General features: G+C 33.6%; 3 protein-coding genes across 4 annotated transcripts; 1 reads left to right on the top strand and 2 right to left on the bottom strand.

Moving 5' to 3' along the window:
* The first annotated feature begins 3,205 nt into the window (after positions 1-3,205).
* Positions 3,206-7,103, top strand: LOC145569273 (uncharacterized). Of its 2 annotated transcripts, none has more exons than XM_081628636.1 (9): positions 3,206-3,409; positions 3,910-4,072; positions 4,149-4,226; positions 4,322-5,185; positions 5,277-5,582; positions 5,675-5,723; positions 5,800-5,868; positions 5,943-6,185; positions 6,635-7,103. In XM_081628636.1, exons 5-9 carry the CDS (start codon positions 5,434-5,436, stop codon positions 6,662-6,664), a joined length of 540 nt encoding a protein of 179 aa, XP_081484762.1. In that variant the 5' UTR covers positions 3,206-3,409; positions 3,910-4,072; positions 4,149-4,226; positions 4,322-5,185; positions 5,277-5,433; the 3' UTR covers positions 6,665-7,103. The 2 variants fall into 2 exon arrangements, with proteins under 2 accessions (XP_081484762.1, XP_081484761.1); XM_081628635.1 differs by having other exon boundaries at positions 3,904-4,072.
* A 1,974-nt stretch (positions 7,104-9,077) lies between these two features.
* Positions 9,078-10,363, bottom strand: LOC145569272 (uncharacterized). The gene is made up of 2 exons (XM_081628633.1): positions 10,087-10,363; positions 9,078-9,627 (listed from the first exon to the last, which is right to left on the bottom strand). Exon 2 carries the CDS (start codon positions 9,619-9,621, stop codon positions 9,085-9,087), a length of 537 nt encoding a protein of 178 aa, XP_081484759.1. The 5' UTR covers positions 9,622-9,627; positions 10,087-10,363; the 3' UTR covers positions 9,078-9,084.
* A 3,704-nt stretch (positions 10,364-14,067) lies between these two features.
* Positions 14,068-15,353, bottom strand: LOC145569271 (uncharacterized). The gene is made up of 2 exons (XM_081628632.1): positions 15,077-15,353; positions 14,068-14,617 (listed from the first exon to the last, which is right to left on the bottom strand). The coding sequence occupies exon 2, from the start codon at positions 14,609-14,611 to the stop codon at positions 14,075-14,077; it is 537 nt and encodes a 178-aa protein (XP_081484758.1). The 5' UTR covers positions 14,612-14,617; positions 15,077-15,353; the 3' UTR covers positions 14,068-14,074.
* Between the last annotated feature and the right edge of the window lie 5,128 nt (positions 15,354-20,481).

The raw sequence follows: 20,481 nt of genomic DNA, 5'->3' as shown, positions 1-20,481 counted from the left end.
AATAATAATCTTAATACTATTATGATCAAATAATAATAGATCTATTATAATGAATTAATGATGGTATTAAGGAAATTTGATTACTTATTATATATAGCTAGATAGATATAGAATTGTAAATCAAATAGAACTCTTAAATGATATGATGATGAAGGGATGAAATAGATAGTTCATACTTCGTATGTATTTATATGGATGCATGCACCAAAAAATATGTGAATAATTTTCTCGTCTTCACACTTTAATTTTACTTAATTAGTATTCATATTGTTGACAGATAATTCAAGTATACTCCGTATTAACTATTGACTAGACGATAATTGTTACTTGTATAGTCATTATTCCATGCAATCATGCATGATCATGTCTCCATTGACACTATAGTCGTGTCCCTGTGTCAGTACAGCCATCCTTGTCAATTGACATCAATTTTATCAACATCCTAAATGAAATTTTTTTGTGAGTGGTAAATGGAAACAGATAAGTAATACTCGTATGTGATAAGCAGTGATATAGAAAGAAATGAAAAGGTAAAAAAAGAAAGAAAGAAAACATTATTTGTTGCAAATAATTTGTAATATTCATTTAATTAAGGTTAATGCTGCAAATGAAACCAAAGTAGTATAATACTGCATTAAGTAGAGAATGTCTATTGGGTTCAAATAAAAAAAATTACAAGTATATACCTTCTTATTTTAGGAGATTTGCTTCAAAAGTTTCCACGTTTGACGGTGCCTAGTCTAGTATGAAATTATCTCACAATAAAATATAATAAGATTAGGGTAAATTGACAAAATTCTAACATAATGATGTAATATCTTGTTAGTTTATATTTTCACAGACTATTATTAGAGAAATAAAGAATTAGAATTATGTATCATCAAACGTGAGATCCAAAATATTTTCACAAAAATTGTCCCCATTGTAGTAGTTTTAAATCATATAGATTATATTTCCTCAAAAAAAAAAAAAAAAAAAAAAAAATATATATATATATATATATATATATATATATATATATATATATATATATATATATATATATATATATATATATATATATATATATCATATAGATTACGTAACGGTTGAATTATAAAAATGTAATTTCATCCGTTAAAACTATAATTCCACCCAAAAAAAAATCTTTGATATTTGGTCAAGTTTTCAACCATTTACAAAGCAGCAGCTTCATAAAATCTACAGAGATCAAAGGAAGTGAAGGGTAGAATAGTAACTGAATAGCAGTATAAAATCAATTACTTATAGTCAATTCAATAAACACCGTAGATTTGTACAACTACTTCTGTTTCATATTTTTTGCAACTTTGGAATATTTTATATATTACAAATAATACTCTAAAGTTGCAAAAAATATGAAACGGAGGTAGTAAAAAAATGTAAGGTTGTGATTTAAACATAGTATGTAACAACTACAAAAAATTACGTGGCTATTATAAAATTGTCTACATTTATGCTTAATTGATACTCCCTCCGTCTCTTAATTAGATTCCTACTTCTCTCTATTACGTGAAAAATAAATGCTAGAATTAGGAATCTAATTAAGGGACGAAGGGAGTACTCTGTAATAACTATATTTGTAAATCTTTTATGGGTAATCTTTTAGGGATCGGATCAAGAGTGGTGTATTTAACAGTATAAGATTGGCCAATGTCCCAGGCTTCCGGCCAAGCTATGTGACCTATGTTGTGACGAAGCAAGAACAACGTCAGCACACATGTAATTAATGTAGGAAATACGTAGGAAGTAATTATTGAATGTTTAAAACGTGAAATGCATGCTAGCCTACTATTTGATCGGCTGTTATTGTTGATTGTTGAAAGACTTGAAACAATGAAAGTTAGAAAACTTGAAATTAGGGGCCAAATTTTGTGACAAGTCCGTGTTTCTATTAGATGGCAGCATGGTACCATCATGAACGACAGGGATAAATAGAAGCTTTGTGCCAATTTTCAATTTCCAATTTCCTGTTTTCTTTCAATTAAGTCAAAATAATCAAAAGATGCTTATGAATTAACTTGGGCGTGCACTGTTGTATAATTGTATGCACTTGTCATATCAATGTGGTTTATGCTCAAGTAAGTCGTGCTTTGTTAGAATAGGCCCAGAAAAAATTATGCCGGTTTTATAGGATCATTCAAAAATAAACCTCATGTACAGATTATGGACCATAACCACGTGTTAGACAAACTGAATTAAGTACTATTAAATATTGCAATTATTTATGATAGTTTTAAGAAAAGACAAATATATTTAAAGCTTTATTAAATTCCACTTTGCCTCTTCTTTCTTTTGCAAGCGAGTAGAAACTAGGAAGGTTACTGAAGCACAAGTCTGGAGCCCACATATAAAATATGGACAACTCAATCATCATCAACGTAAGTAACTAAGAACTATCAGTTTGGGTTCTACTAGCTTGACCGTTGAAGCTAGATAATGCAATTAGGTTGGAGAAAAACTTACCAAAAAAAAAAAAAAAAGAATCAATAAAATGAAATATAAAAAGTTAATTAAGTAGGCGTGATTCATTTAAATTGTAAGCTAATAACTAGCCATTGGAGTTCAAATTAACTACAATGACAATTAGCTAAAAAATTTATATGACATGCTAAGCTAATTGTCAAATTAGCTTATCATTGGACTTGTAGAGCTCACACAATTTATGGTGAGTAAATTACCTATATCGAGTAAATATGAACAAAATATTTTTCAAATAAATGAGAGCCGATGGTATAATTATACTCCCTCCGTCTAAGAATAAGAAGGACGTTGGAATTTTTTCACTATTTATGTATTACACTCGACCATAAATTTTTACTAATATAATAAAAACATACATATATTGTTACATAGATATTAATTTAAAGTTTCTTAATATTATTTATAATTAATTTTTATTAATATTTAATTATATAAAACAAGAACAAACTAGTGGATTGACATGTGTATAAAGCTGACTGTATTATTTATTCTGTAACAGGGGAAGTGCACAAATAAACGACACAACAGCCTATCAAAATGAGAAAATACATGTTAATATGCCATATAAACTTTGCCGCGTTTATATGGGGGCATATTCGTCAATTGAGGCGCTTTAGTATGGGTATGGACGTCAACTTCACAAAATAAAGATAACAGTTAATTAACGTCGTCAATTCAGCTGTATTTCGTCCCGTTCCCCAAATTGATTTTGACCCCGTTTTCTCTCAAGTTGACCTTTGTTGGGATTAATGTATTTTGGTCGTGAAAAGTTTTAACTGGGAGGGTTTGCCGGTGTTGGCGCCGCCTTGGGTCAGCAATTCTGGGGGACCATAGTTGGTGTCGCGTTGGGTCTGCAATTCTGGGCGAACATATTTGGCGGCGCGAACATATTCTCGGCAATTTTAAGGTATGCATTACTCGAATGAACTGGTTTAATTTGGGGTGGAATTACTCGATTGAACTCTGTTAACATGTATTTTCTCATTTAGCTAGCCGATTTATTGGTTGTTCTGTGATTTAGGGTTATTACATTGCACTTATTAGAAAGATCATCAGAATCATTGGTTGTTGTTATGTGATCTAGGGTTTTAAGATTGCACTTATTAGAATGGTGCATACTATCGCAAACTTAGTAATTGGTATGGATTGAGTGGTGTTAGCATTCGGTTCTTTGATTGAGGTGGAACAGAAGCTATGACTTGGATGTTTTACTCAAAGAATTTCTGCAATTTCTATGGAGTCAGTTGTGTTATGATTGTATGTAATTATGGTCTTCTATGTTCAATTTGATAGTAGTAATTGTTATGGATTGAATTATGTAACCATAAACTATGGAATCGATTTGGTTTGGATTAGTACATAGCAGTATAGTAATTCCAACTATGGGATGATTGTGTACAGTAATAGGTAGTACATTGCAGCTGTTGGCAAGACGGATGGAATCATTTGGGAGTTTGAACCGGAAGCTAGTCATTATTAGTTGAGAGTGATTAATAAAATCATTTTGAATATGTCATAGAAGGCTGGTATTGCACCTCCATTGAAGAAGCTGTCTCCGGAGTTATTCAAGGTAATCCGAACAATTATCCACATTCTTAAATGACAAATTAAAACAACAAAGGGGCTTACGTATTGGAATGACTTAGGATGATTCGTTAAGCGTTGGTGGGGGTGTAAAAAGGAAAGGGGAGGTCTTGCTACGCCATGAGAAGGCTAGAGGCAGGGTAAGTGGATAATTTTCTATTACTTATAATTTCTCTAAATAAGCTAAATGTGTTGGTTTAGTTTTATTAATTACAAATTTTGTGGAAAATTTCAGCCAGCGAATACAAGTTGTCGGATAGAGTCATTTGGAAAAAAATGCCATACTTTCGATGAGCAACGTAAGAGGTGGGTTGGGGAAATGGGGTTTGGTGGTCTTTTGAAAATTGGATCCTTTTTGAATCTCCCAAGGCAGTTTCCATATTGGCTTATGACTCGCATCGATCCTTTCAATTGTACGCTTACCTGCCGAGACGGTAGAGTTTTTAGGCTTTCACAAAATCAGGTTCACTAGGTACTTGGAATTCCAAACGGTGGAATTCCTGTTCCCACTTACAAAACTTTGGGGAGTGATATGTTGAAGGAGCTAAAAGGGCTAATGGCGAGTTATGGTAAATCATGGAATACGAAGTCCATTAAAACTGGTAGAGAGTACGTATTTGAGGGTATTCCAGTTAATGGTGAACTCATTGCTTGGGTGGAGGGAAAATGGGAAGAACATCAGGAGGAAGAGTTCAAGACTTTGTTTTTATTGTTGTCGCTACAGATGTTGTTATGTCCTACTCAGTCATCCAGATTGCTGCGGATGTAGTACCGGCATTAACTTGTGCTCGGAAAGCTGCTGAATATGATTGGTGTAGCCTTGTTCTGAAGAAGCTCATGGACAGTGTTGCAATGTTTGCGAGGCGGTTTTATTCAACCGGATTTGCTAGTGGGTGTGGTGGTTGTCTTATATTTTTGGTGGTATGTGACGACTCTAATTTTTTACTCCTTGGGTTTGTTATGAAGTGTGCTATTTAGACTAGATAGACATCCTGTGCAATGGGGCTATTACCCGAGGTTGGAGGTTTGGAACATGGAAGAGATACGTATGGCTATTAGAGAAGATCGTATCCCGGGGGGAGACTTTGGTCAACTTGGGGTAAGTACATGTTGTAGATGTTGGTGGTTGTCTTATATTGGTATTGTACTTTGTTTTCCATATTTAAATTATTTTGGTTGTCATGTTGTAGATGTTGGATGTGGCTTATGGTGAAACACATCCTACCGAAGCACGGGACACAAATGGGCCACATGGGTCACAACAGGTTCATAGAACTGGCAGTGTGAGTGTTTGCTATAGGGGTAAGGAAGCACAAAGAAAGACCCCCAAAAATAGGAAAAAAAGGTATGAAGAAAACCACTGTGGATAAATCAAAGGAGTTAAGTTGTCAAGGGCTCGGTACTATGTGGAAGAAGTTCAATTTTCAATGCACAGACAATACTTGTTGGATGAACAATGCAGATGTAACATCTTTCAGACTTGGGATGTTGAAGAGGTATCTGAAATGTAGTTAGATATTCCTGTTTATGTATTGTAAGAAGTTAGGTAATTGCTTATTTTTTGTTGAATAATCTTTGGTTTAATTAGGTGGATATCGGCTGAAGCTCTTTACAAACTACAATCAATAACGTTTGGGGTAAGTATGCCATTGTTATGCTTACTATATCCCTGTATCATTACAAAACTAAGGGAAATTTGTCTTTATGCCATAGGTTTTGACGATGATGCATGGATTGGCTTTGCCGTGTGCTGGAGGTCCATCTATTTGTACTTCACTGCTGGTTAGTGTTTTTTTGTCATTGGTTGCCACGTTATAGGTTTCTAGCTGAACAATGACAACTCATTAATGATACAGGACGATGTGGTATTCTTTGCTGGTGGCAATGGTGCAGAATCTATGGCAAGAGCTTCCATTAATCGGTTGTTACATAGTCAATGTTGTTCTTACTTGGCCATAGTATCTGAGGTTCAAGCAGCTTCAGTGTTCGACTCTCCTTTACTGTCATCCGTTTGTGTTGTGGCCAAATCTGGACATTTATCAGAACTGTCTTTCATTCACGCTGATTCAAGCACGCCAAACTCAAAGGTCATAAAGCGGGTAAGTTTTTGGGGGACATTTGTTTTTAATACACCATTGTAACTGGATGGCTATACATTTGCAAATAGGTTGCCACAGCTAAGATATGTCACAAAAATGTTGGTTTTACTTATGCACTAGGGGGGTCATGAAGTTGTGTCCGCGTGACTGGCACATCTAGGGGATTTGATGCTGCCATTGTTCAGGATCTATTACTTAATGTGTTAATTAATTTAGCAGTTTTCAATAGGATGTTATTTCTGATTGCATTTTATGTGCGAGTGAAGGAGATAATCTTAATTCATTAATAAGCTTACTGGTTAGACACAGAGTTTGTGAGTCTGATTAGTGTCTTCATATTTGGTGTAGCTCCTATCCCCACATTCTCATGGTTCACTGACAGGCTTTAACATGTATGTAACTGCTTTGGTTTAGTTTGATTTTTACTGACTTCAAAATCCTAATTACAGGTTTTTCAACCCGGATGTAGTGTACCATGAAATTGAGGTACTATTTGGAAACGGGCTATCGTTCCCTTACAACACGAGGAATGTGTTTGTTAATAATGATCTTAAGTGCATCAAATGCGCTGGAGACAGAGACAACAAAGTTTTTACCAATTTGATGTTGGTGCATTACAGATAGAATTTGTTGCTTATTATGTATTCTTAGAGTTAGAGTGTTCAATACTATTGCGGGCTATGTAATAACGACCTCATAAATGGGCTTCATGTGGGGCTTCGTGTTATCGTGTTATCATATGGGCTCAATATCCCAAATGGACTTATAACACCTAATTTGGTTTCGAAGAAAAAGGGACCACTTTATTGGGTCCCCCTGTTAAAATGATCGGATTAATGTCATTGTAATGGGCTTTTAAATTGTGCTGTTTTAGTCCATGTACATTTTTGAATTACACAGTACATGTTATCATTGTGCAACAAAGGACTTTAATTTTCATAGCCCAGTAACATTGAAATACGATAGATTTCAGAATACTTAGAATTCTTAACATTATAGATGGTTCATAGGAAAACACGAACTTCTAAGAAATTATTATTACAATACATCAAAGTTGAACATCTATGGCCTAACAATATTCATTGCTAAAAGAGCTACTCAATTTCATGGACACTTGACTGGTAAAAGCAAGCATAGCATAACCACCCTCGGACTCCGTTTTTGAAACCCCATAAACAGCAAATTGCTTCAAAAACGCACAAATATGTCGTGCCATATGAATGGACACTCTTGACTCGGTTAGGATAACCAAATGAGGCATATGCATTTCTATGGCAGACCTCAGTAATGGCAAGAACGTCTCCCTACCCATATCACAGCAATTCCACATCATATACCGTAACCCTTTTAGGCTACTCCTACTCCAGCACATTCCGTGTTCATTCGCCACAACTTTCACCTCAACCTCCATTTCTCTCCCATCATTGGGCCGTATTTAAATAATTAACCAGGCCCAGTTTAGTATTTTGGCCATAACTTCCTCAATATTCATCGGAATCGGGCTTATAATATATCGTTGGAAAGGTCTCTTCGAGCCTCATCCATCTACACTATTATTGGACCTTAATTATGGACCAAACTAAACTGATTCGGCTATTTTCAAATAAATAAAGTCATTTTCAAAAACAGAGAGAAAAGAATTTAATTAAAACTAAACCGCAACACTTGACTTCCAAACCACTTTCACCTAATTCGATAATAACACAACGTGAAAGGCATTCATCACTGGGTTTGGTTTTGGGAAGACACAAATGGGTGTCTACAGGAACAAAGATATGTAAACCCTAAACCCTGAACCCTAAACCCTTAACCCTTAATCATAAACCCTAAACCCCTAACCCTTAATCCTTGTAAACCCTACACCCTTCGAACCCTTAATATAATAATTAATATTATTTAGCATTCGCTTGTATGTATCATACACTTTAATTGGATAAATTTACCATTTAATTATCGTATTGTAGTTACTATAATAATGTGCGTTTATGTAATGGTCCATGTAATAGTCTTATATATTTGGTTTTTTACATACGTTTTTAAATCTTACGTGGATGTATTGTTACGCTACCTTAAAGTAGAATTTGATTCAATTAACTTTGTTGAATGCATTTGACTTTCATTTTATTCAAAAAGCTTTGATTGAATGTGTTTGACTTTCATTTGACTCAATTAGCTTTGTTGAATGCATTTCACTTTCATTTGATTTAAAGAGCTTTGTTTGAATGTGTTATACTTTCATTTCACTCTATTTGCTTTGTTGAATTCAAATGACTTTCATTTGACTCAATTAGCCTTGTTGAATCCATTTGACTTTCATTTGATTCAATTAACTTTGTTGAATGCATTTGACTTTCATTTGATTCAAAAAGCTTTGATTGAATGTGTTTGACTTTCATTTGACTCAATTAGCTCTGTTGAATGCATTTGACTTTCATTTGATTTAAAGAGATTTGTTTGAATGTGTTATACTTTCATTTCACTCTATTGGCTTTGTTGAATTCAAATGACTTGCATTTGACTCATTAGCTTTGTTGAATGCATTTGACTTTCATTTGATTAAAAGAGCTTGGGTTGAATGCGTTTGACTTTCATTTGATTGTAAAAGCTTTGTATGATTGTGTTTGACTTTCATTTGACTCAATAAGTTTTGTTGAATGCATTTGACTCAAAAAGCGTTATTCACATTTAGACCTTTACGTATATTTTTAAATGACTCTTAATTTCTCTTCCTTAAAATTATTATAATTGTCAGCTAATTATGTTGTAGGTGAATATAAATGTAGTTAGTAAACCAAATTTATTGTAAAGTGGTGTTAATATTTGAGCATCAATGTAGACAATATAACCTATTTCCCCATTTAATGTACCACCTGTGCCACATATTTCCATGGCATTGCATTCATTTCTTCGAAGTCCTTTTCGCCCGCTGCATTACATCTTCTCCTATTTCCCCATTTAATGTACCACCTGTGCCACATATTTCCATGGCCTTAGCCCTCTTCTTGGCCTCCCTCCTTGCCCTCATATCGGGTGGACCCCAACACTCGCACCTCCATGTTACCCCTCTCCTCTCCTTATCCTTCTTTGAAAAGTTAGATGCAACTCTTGTAACCCCAAAACCTTTTTGCTCAGCATATTCTTTGTAGTAGCATTCTACATCTTCAAAGGTTTTAAAAACCATCCCAAGCTTAGGAGATTCAACATAACAGTACATGCTCACTTGGTTTATAGATACAATGGTCTCCACAATTTCAATCATCTTAATTGGAGACAATGCAGCTAGTCTCTGAGCAGGGGAAGGCACAGCCACTGTCATACAGTTCAGAGAGGGGACCTGTGCAGTAGACAATATAACCTCTCCCTCCCGAAACTCATTGGAGGATTCTCCAACTATCTCAACCATTTTCCTACGATCTAAGTCACAGTCCATATCCATACTCCGCTATAACAAGTCAAACAACAAGTATCACATACAGTAAACCAATCACATACTTCACATAAGCCACACCAAATCTAATTTACCATCTTCCTAACCAACCTACATAACTCAACAATGTAGAGGGACTCAAAAATTAAAAACAGTCAAACAACTACTTGTAATTCCATCACTTCAACAGTACGAAACACATTAGCCAACCTAAATAACTCAACAAATGTAGCCCAATTTTAGAATTTAGATTGTCGTTTTTAAACAGTATAATCACAAAACCAAAACCTGAAGCACTTCACAAAAATCAAACCTAACAATTACCATCCCCGCATACTAGGCAATTTCCAGCCTGGTTTTAAACAATATAATCAACGAATCTACGCCGAATCGCACATAAATTGTCAACAATTCACATAATTCATTCCAATCGAAAATTAACAAGGTTAGGGTTTACAAGCTTAAATGACATACCTGCACAGATGGAGAACAAAGATGGAGAACACAGATGGAGAACACTTCCAGTACCAACTCAGCTAAGACAAATTGGGACTTCGAACATCGGATTCCCTAGCGAGCTCTCTCAATTTTGGTGGGAAATGGAGAAGTTCCAGATCGCGTTCTCCAGAGAACAGTAAAACGGGAAAGAGAAAAATTGAGATTCGAAAATAAAACACACAACGGCATTCGAGAAAACGGCTATGCCTTTCCTAACGTCCCGGTTAACTGCACTTAAGTTCCACGTAAGCAACAATTCATAACAACATTAAAATATTGGCATATTAACATTCCGTGTTTATATGCTTTATTAACTGGGGGAAGCTCCTATCAAAATAAGCAAGAGATTCAAACTTCAAATTTGGATTGTTAAAGTTAGGTCGAATCAAATATTGGGGAAAAATACTTGTAGCGTCATGTATTCCATTTCGGTGTGGTCCATGAACTTCGAGTCCAATTATATATTTGACCCATAGAAATTCACTAGCCAAAAAGGATATACAATTAATATATTTGGCCCATAAAAATTCACTAATCTGCCCAAAAAGAGGATGATTTAATATATTTGGCCCATAAAAAAGTTGTAATGTAATTCGTTCAGAGCAAGTGGTTCGATATCAAATTGTTGCCTAAATTGCGCTATCAAACTGTCAAAGGAATCAAACATTTGATCGTAGGCACCAAAATTAACTAAATTCGTATGGTCTTTAATTAAGCTCTACATTATTCAAACTTGTCTGAGATCAAGCTTGCTAGTCCTTGATTGAATCAAAGTTATAAGTGAAATTCATATCCCATCATTATTGATTAATTTTAATTTACTTTCTATTTAAAATCACTTGCTTTAATACTAATCAATCGAATAAGGTTAAAATTAATAATCTTGGATACTCCAGAAGGGAAGCTCTAACCACTTGAGCTAATCCCCACTCTCACCAAAACAAGTGTTAACTTTTCACAAGCATTGATTGCCTCTTCCTCTTGTCTATGCTTTTTTTGCCAATTCTCTAATATGAAACAATTATGTGTTGCCACATATTCAAAAGCCATTTTTTTTTTCTTTTTTGCACTTGACTTTCATCTTTGTCTTCAAATAGACAAGAGTGTTTCCGATTCGATGTCAAAACATTGAACGTAACTATAAACCTTTTAGGAAAACAAATTTTGATAGTCAATAGACATATCACTTTTTAAAATAGCATAAAGAATTTGTTCTTTGTTAACCAGATGAATTTCTGTAAGAGGAGGGGTGAATTGTAGACGGGAACTTATAGCAAAATTAAAGCGGAATTTTAAACAAAAGCTATAAGGAACACGAAAATGCAAGAGAGGATTTTTACGTGGAAACTTCTTGGGCCCAATCAAGAAGAAAAACCACGACCACTATGGATTTTACTAAACTCTTTCACTATAGGCCATAGGGCAACGACTCTGTTATAACCTATATAGACCTCTACTTGAGTTTCTTAATAAACTCAAGTTCCCACAGTTGTTCCCTCAACCAACTGTACTCACAAGCTTCGACTCCAAAGCTCTCTCTTACACTCTTAGGCTCAGCTCAAGCCTAACTACAACAAGAGTTCACTCAACCCTTTTCCCAAAAAATACAACTCTGTAATCTAGTGTGTAGGAAAAACTTATGCAATAGGAACTCAGACTCTAAAAGAAAGCTCAAAGATATTTCAAGAATGTTTTTCAAATTAAGTCTGGTAAGTGTCTAAAGTTTACAACTCTCTATTTATAGAGTACTCATAAACTATAAACGACTTCCCACTTACCCCACAACAGTCATGTTCCCATGATTATAGGACATGAACCCATAACTGATTGTTGAGGTAAACATGGAAACGTGATGACCAAGTGACAGGAATATCTTTAATGTGTAAAACTAACTTGGAGAAAAAGAAATTTTAACAAAGATATTTTTGTAAAATAATATCCAAAATTCATTTTACAAAAATAAATATTTTTACCAAAATAGATTTTATCACATCAAAATCTTTAGCTTTTCAAGAAAAAATAATTTTAATATATTTTCAAAGAGTTTAAAAATATACGTTCATATTTTTCCTTAAAAACCAAGTATGTTCCTTTTGAGTTCCATATCACTACAAGTTCCCAACACTTACATAAATCCTAAAATAAATTTAGTCTTCATGTCTTCTCTTGTATGAAGCTCCAACTCTGTACCTTCAATTTGCTTCGCTCCAAGTTCCCATTCAGGATCATGAATAATGAACAAAGCTTGTTCCCCTAAGGAACATGACACACACTTGTTCCCAAAAGGAACTTGATAAACCTTTTATTTGTTCCCAAAAGGAGGCATATGCATTTCTATGGCAGACCTCAGTAATGGCAAGAACGTCTCCCTACCCATATCACAGCAATTCCACATCATATACCGTAACCCTTTTAGGCTACTCCTACTCCAGCACATTCCGTGTTCATTCGCCACAACTTTCACCTCAACCTCCATTTCTCTCCCATCATTGGGCCGTATTTAAATAATTAACCAGGCCCAGTTTAGTATTTTGGCCATAACTTCCTCAATATTCATCGGAATCGGGCTTATAATATATCGTTGGAAAGGTCTCTTCGAGCCTCATCCATCTACACTATTATTGGACCTTAATTATGGACCAAACTAAACTGATTCGGCTATTTTCAAATAAATAAAGTCATTTTCAAAAACAGAGAGAAAAGAATTTAATTAAAACTAAACCGCAACACTTGACTTCCAAACCACTTTCACCTAATTCGATAATAACACAACGTGAAAGGCATTCATCACTGGGTTTGGTTTTGGGAAGACACAAATGGGTGTCTACAGGAACAAAGATATGTAAACCCTAAACCCTGAACCCTAAACCCTTAACCCTTAATCATAAACCCTAAACCCCTAACCCTTAATCCTTGTAAACCCTACACCCTTCGAACCCTTAATATAATAATTAATATTATTTAGCATTCGCTTGTATGTATCATACACTTTAATTGGATAAATTTACCATTTAATTATCGTATTGTAGTTACTATAATAATGTGCGTTTATGTAATGGTCCATGTAATAGTCTTATATATTTGGTTTTTTACATACGTTTTTAAATCTTACGTGGATGTATTGTTACGCTACCTTAAAGTAGAATTTGATTCAATTAACTTTGTTGAATGCATTTGACTTTCATTTTATTCAAAAAGCTTTGATTGAATGTGTTTGACTTTCATTTGACTCAATTAGCTTTGTTGAATGCATTTCACTTTCATTTGATTTAAAGAGCTTTGTTTGAATGTGTTATACTTTCATTTCACTCTATTTGCTTTGTTGAATTCAAATGACTTTCATTTGACTCAATTAGCCTTGTTGAATCCATTTGACTTTCATTTGATTCAATTAACTTTGTTGAATGCATTTGACTTTCATTTGATTCAAAAAGCTTTGATTGAATGTGTTTGACTTTCATTTGACTCAATTAGCTCTGTTGAATGCATTTGACTTTCATTTGATTTAAAGAGATTTGTTTGAATGTGTTATACTTTCATTTCACTCTATTGGCTTTGTTGAATTCAAATGACTTGCATTTGACTCATTAGCTTTGTTGAATGCATTTGACTTTCATTTGATTAAAAGAGCTTGGGTTGAATGCGTTTGACTTTCATTTGATTGTAAAAGCTTTGTATGATTGTGTTTGACTTTCATTTGACTCAATAAGTTTTGTTGAATGCATTTGACTCAAAAAGCGTTATTCACATTTAGACCTTTACGTATATTTTTAAATGACTCTTAATTTCTCTTCCTTAAAATTATTATAATTGTCAGCTAATTATGTTGTAGGTGAATATAAATGTAGTTAGTAAACCAAATTTATTGTAAAGTGGTGTTAATATTTGAGCATCAATGTAGACAATATAACCTATTTCCCCATTTAATGTACCACCTGTGCCACATATTTCCATGGCATTGCATTCATTTCTTCGAAGTCCTTTTCGCCCGCTGCATTACATCTTCTCCTATTTCCCCATTTAATGTACCACCTGTGCCACATATTTCCATGGCCTTAGCCCTCTTCTTGGCCTCCCTCCTTGCCCTCATATCGGGTGGACCCCAACACTCGCACCTCCATGTTACCCCTCTCCTCTCCTTATCCTTCTTTGAAAAGTTAGATGCAACTCTTGTAACCCCAAAACCTTTTTGCTCAGCATATTCTTTGTAGTAGCATTCTACATCTTCAAAGGTTTTAAAAACCATCCCAAGCTTAGGAGATTCAACATAACAGTACATGCTCACTTGGTTTATAGATACAATGGTCTCCACAATTTCAATCATCTTAATTGGAGACAATGCAGCTAGTCTCTGAGCAGGGGAAGGCACAGCCACTGTCATACAGTTCAGAGAGGGGACCTGTGCAGTAGACAATATAACCTCTCCCTCCCGAAACTCATTGGAGGATTCTCCAACTATCTCAACCATTTTCCTACGATCTAAGTCACAGTCCATATCCATACTCCGCTATAACAAGTCAAACAACAAGTATCACATACAGTAAACCAATCACATACTTCACATAAGCCACACCAAATCTAATTTACCATCTTCCTAACCAACCTACATAACTCAACAATGTAGAGGGACTCAAAAATTAAAAACAGTCAAACAACTACTTGTAATTCCATCACTTCAACAGTACGAAACACATTAGCCAACCTAAATAACTCAACAAATGTAGCCCAATTTTAGAATTTAGATTGTCGTTTTTAAACAGTATAATCACAAAACCAAAACCTGAAGCACTTCACAAAAATCAAACCTAACAATTACCATCCCCGCATACTAGGCAATTTCCAGCCTGGTTTTAAACAATATAATCAACGAATCTACGCCGAATCGCACATAAATTGTCAACAATTCACATAATTCATTCCAATCGAAAATTAACAAGGTTAGGGTTTACAAGCTTAAATGACATACCTGCACAGATGGAGAACAAAGATGGAGAACACAGATGGAGAACACTTCCAGTACCAACTCAGCTAAGACAAATTGGGACTTCGAACATCGGATTCCCTAGCGAGCTCTCTCAATTTTGGTGGGAAATGGAGAAGTTCCAGATCGCGTTCTCCAGAGAACAGTAAAACGGGAAAGAGAAAAATTGAGATTCGAAAATAAAACACACAACGGCATTCGAGAAAACGGCTATGCCTTTCCTAACGTCCCGGTTAACTGCACTTAAGTTCCACGTAAGCAACAATTCATAACAACATTAAAATATTGGCATATTAACATTCCGTGTTTATATGCTTTATTAACTGGGGGAAGCTCCTATCAAAATAAGCAAGAGATTCAAACTTCAAATTTGGATTGTTAAAGTTAGGTCGAATCAAATATTGGGGAAAAATACTTGTAGCGTCATGTATTCCATTTCGGTGTGGTCCATGAACTTCGAGTCCAATTATATATTTGACCCATAGAAATTCACTAGCCAAAAAGGATATACAATTAATATATTTGGCCCATAAAAATTCACTAATCTGCCCAAAAAGAGGATGATTTAATATATTTGGCCCATAAAAAAGTTGTAATGTAATTCGTTCAGAGCAAGTGGTTCGATATCAAATTGTTGCCTAAATTGCGCTATCAAACTGTCAAAGGAATCAAACATTTGATCGTAGGCACCAAAATTAACTAAATTCGTATGGTCTTTAATTAAGCTCTACATTATTCAAACTTGTCTGAGATCAAGCTTGCTAGTCCTTGATTGAATCAAAGTTATAAGTGAAATTCATATCCCATCATTATTGATTAATTTTAATTTACTTTCTATTTAAAATCACTTGCTTTAATACTAATCAATCGAATAAGGTTAAAATTAATAATCTTGGATACTCCAGAAGGGAAGCTCTAACCACTTGAGCTAATCCCCACTCTCACCAAAACAAGTGTTAACTTTTCACAAGCATTGATTGCCTCTTCCTCTTGTCTATGCTTTTTTTGCCAATTCTCTAATATGAAACAATTATGTGTTGCCACATATTCAAAAGCCATTTTTTTTTTCTTTTTTGCACTTGACTTTCATCTTTGTCTTCAAATAGACAAGAGTGTTTCCGATTCGATGTCAAAACATTGAACGTAACTATAAACCTTTTAGGAAAACAAATTTTGATAGTCAATAGACATATCACTTTTTAAAATAGCATAAAGAATTTGTTCTTTGTTAACCAGATGAATTTCTGTAAGAGGAGGGGTGAATTGTAGACGGGAACTTATAGCAAAATTAAAGCGGAATTTTAAACAAAAGCTATAAGGAACACGAAAATGCAAGAGAGGATTTTTACGTGGAAACTTCTTGGGCCCAATCAAGAAGAAAAACCACGACCACTATGGATTTTACTAAACTCTTTCACTATAGGCCATAGGGCAACGACTCTGTTATAACCTATATAGACCTCTACTTGAGTTTCTTAATAAACTCAAGTTCCCACAGTTGTTCCCTCAACCAACTGTACTCACAAGCTTCGACTCCAAAGCTCTCTCTTACACTCTTAGGCTCAGCTCAAGCCTAACTACAACAAGAGTTCACTCAACCCTTTTCCCAAAAAATACAACTCTGTAATCTAGTGTGTAGGAAAAACTTATGCAATAGGAACTCAGACTCTAAAAGAAAGCTCAAAGATATTTCAAGAATGTTTTTCAAATTAAGTCTGGTAAGTGTCTAAAGTTTACAACTCTCTATTTATAGAGTACTCATAAACTATAAACGACTTCCCACTTACCCCACAACAGTCATGTTCCCATGATTATAGGACATGAACCCATAACTGATTGTTGAGGTAAACATGGAAACGTGATGACCAAGTGACAGGAATATCTTTAATGTGTAAAACTAACTTGGAGAAAAAGAAATTTTAACAAAGATATTTTTGTAAAATAATATCCAAAATTCATTTTACAAAAATAAATATTTTTACCAAAATAGATTTTATCACATCAAAATCTTTAGCTTTTCAAGAAAAAATAATTTTAATATATTTTCAAAGAGTTTAAAAATATACGTTCATATTTTTCCTTAAAAACCAAGTATGTTCCTTTTGAGTTCCATATCACTACAAGTTCCCAACACTTACATAAATCCTAAAATAAATTTAGTCTTCATGTCTTCTCTTGTATGAAGCTCCAACTCTGTACCTTCAATTTGCTTCGCTCCAAGTTCCCATTCAGGATCATGAATAATGAACAAAGCTTGTTCCCCTAAGGAACATGACACACACTTGTTCCCAAAAGGAACTTGATAAACCTTTTATTTGTTCCCAAAAGGAACATGATAAATATTTACTTGATTTTCTTCGCTTATTTTTTCCAAGTCTGCAACACAGAATCTTCTATGTTCCTTCTCGGGAACTCCATTCATCTAACCACAGGAACTTAATAAAAACATTAGTTAAGTTTGTTTGGGTCATCATCAAAACATCATAGAGAGTCAACATTCTCACAATAGATGTGCCATAATTAATCATCTTCAGATCTCCCAAACAATTGTCATTTTAATTTTTACATGAAACAGTTTTTGCTTCAAGTCACTTTTACCTTCCTTCGTTTTTACCTTCTACAGTCATTTGCAGTTAGCCAGTTACCGTTGTACGAAGTAACAAATTACTCCGTATATTTGAACCTCCGTGGAAAAAACAGTGCAATGTTTCGTATGTTTATATAATCATTCAAATCTCACCAATTTTTTAAGTAAATGATAAATGCTGGAAAAATGGCATTAAATTCGATCAGCCTTAAATTTGCTCCGCACCAACCCTACATTGTAATTTATTAACATTTCTTGTCTTTTTTTTTCTAAATTTGCTCAATTTGAAGGAAACCAATTAAACTTAAAAATGTACAGCTGAAATATTGCACTTCTTTGCCTTACCAACAAATTAACAAATGTTACCTATGAATCTATGATTAATAATATTCCCTTTTTTTTTTATAAGAATAATTCTCCCATTATTAGTTATGCGCCCACAAAATTTAGGTCCTAATCTATTTATTTTTCTTATCCCCCTATTATTTTTGTCCGTTGCTTTTTCCTATCAAGTATCAACACTTTAATTCACGTCTTAGGCCCCGTTCTCTTCATCTTATTTTTGCTAAACTAAAATTATTTTTACTGAAACAAAATTATATTTGCTGAACTTAAATTATTTTTACTAAACTTAAATTAATGTTACTGAACTAAAATTATTTTTGCTGAACTGAAATTATTTTTACTGATTTTCTATTATAATTCTTCTTTAAGAAAACTGAATTTTACTGAACTGAACTTATTTTTACTGAACTGAATTTATTTTTACTTAATATTATTTTTTTAAAGTGAAGAGAACAGGGTCTTAGTCATTTATTTATTTAACATTGCAGAAAAACGATGAATTATGCTTGAGTCGTTGAGTGTGTAACACAACTATGCATTAATGTTGAATTGGATTATTGCACTCGCCATTTATTAAATGTTTATATAGTGTATGATTTATTTATCATGTATATGCTAGTAGGAACTAGCTAGAAACAAACAGTTTGTGAAAAAAAGAAATGCAAGCCTTAATGATGTTACATGCATTCCCTTAAACATTTATGCAATTGATCAATGGACAACAAAAGACGAATCAACCTAGATCTACAAATCATGTTCTCAAATCGATCAATTCATAATAAACATTCAAAATCATTGACAGACATATAGGGAAAAAAAATGGTGACCTATCTGATGAGCAAGATGTGTTTGTAATTTGGCGTGTGTAAAGAAATAAGAAATTTATTAATCTTATTGTGAAACCCTAATAAAGCTAGCTAAGAGGTGTATATACATTAAGTCAAGATTAGAAGAAGGGATTAATCAAGCAAAAATAAATAAAATTATAATACAGAGTGGTGGATGTCATCTAATGTGACTCAGTTGATCATTGAAGTCTTAAAAGGTGATACAAAGTCTAATATCATTTACATCATTCTTTTTTTTTTTTTTTTGAAACCATATCATTTACATCATTTATCCTTTGTGAATCATGTCATACAATAATTTTACAGACTATAAAATTGTAATCTTGTGTAGTGAAAATGAATTAGAATGAGTCCATGGACACATTAAAAGTGTTTATTATAATTTAAGTAGTATGATGAAGATTGACAGTAGAAATTCTGATCTAGATCTGATCGACCCAAAACATTATTGGCCAAAAAAAGAGCTGAAAATGTATTTATATGATTGAATGAAACTGACAACGCTCAGATTTGGTTCCTTTACTCTCAACTTTGTGCTTTTTTTAATTTTCAAAGCAAAATGATAGAGCAATCATGAAATGTAAAATAAAATTTATTAATTTTTCATTTTTTAATAAATGTTAATTGGTTTAAAAATAAACAAGATTCGATCCACAATTCCACATAAATATAACGTAGCAACTGAACAAGAGAGCAAAAATAAAATTACAATTACATTAAACATTGCTATACAAAGTACTAAGTATGAATAAATTGAGGCACTTACTCAATCAAGTAATGATGGAAATAGTAAGATGAGTTGCTGAATCAGAGAAAGGAAACAACGAACTAATAGTTGGGGGGAATGAAGCCTGGTCCGACGACACGAAATCCCAAACGTTCTATTTTGATTATTATGCAATAATGATAGATAGATTGTATTCATGTTAATGTAAGTGTTATACATATATATATGGCCGGAATGAGTAATAGATTGGTGTCGACGAGCCAGACATCATTCCCCTCAACATAACAACCACCTTAGATGGATCATCTTCCGATCCATCGTTCAGAAGATAGATAAGATATACTACATTCATTCTCTTCTGTATATGAATATGAGAATATTTGAAATGAATAATAAAAAGAGAAATAAAAGACAAGAAGAAAAGTGAGCAAATAAATAAAGGAAGTGAGTCACACTAGTGACTAGTGAGGGTTCAATAATGGAAGAGGTTGCAGAAAAAAAAGACAGACAAAATTTAAGGAAAGACATACATGAATATATACTATATAGTGAGTTTAGTTAGTAAAGACTAAAGAGTAGGTATGTAAAGGCTAAATTATCCTGTCTAGGGTAAACTTTATCCATATATGATACACATTTTTAATTATATGATCTAAGCTAGTCGATTATTAAATTAATACCTAATCATACCATGTACAATACAAATTTAATCTCTCCCTTTCATGTTAAGTTGGAATATAATTTTTTATTTTTTTTTATATTTTTTTTTTATTTTTTGACAACCAAGAAAACAAGAGACTAAATTAAATTAACCCATCCTAGCTCTTGAGGCTAGGTTGTGGGCTAAGTTGGAATATAATGTTGTAATTCATATATACACACA

Source organism: Chenopodium album, chromosome 11, assembly GCF_948465745.1.
Source record: "Chenopodium album chromosome 11, dcCheAlbu1.1, whole genome shotgun sequence".
Taxonomy (NCBI): Eukaryota; Viridiplantae; Streptophyta; class Magnoliopsida; order Caryophyllales; family Amaranthaceae; genus Chenopodium; species Chenopodium album.
This window is presented reverse-complemented; position numbering and strand designations above follow the sequence as displayed.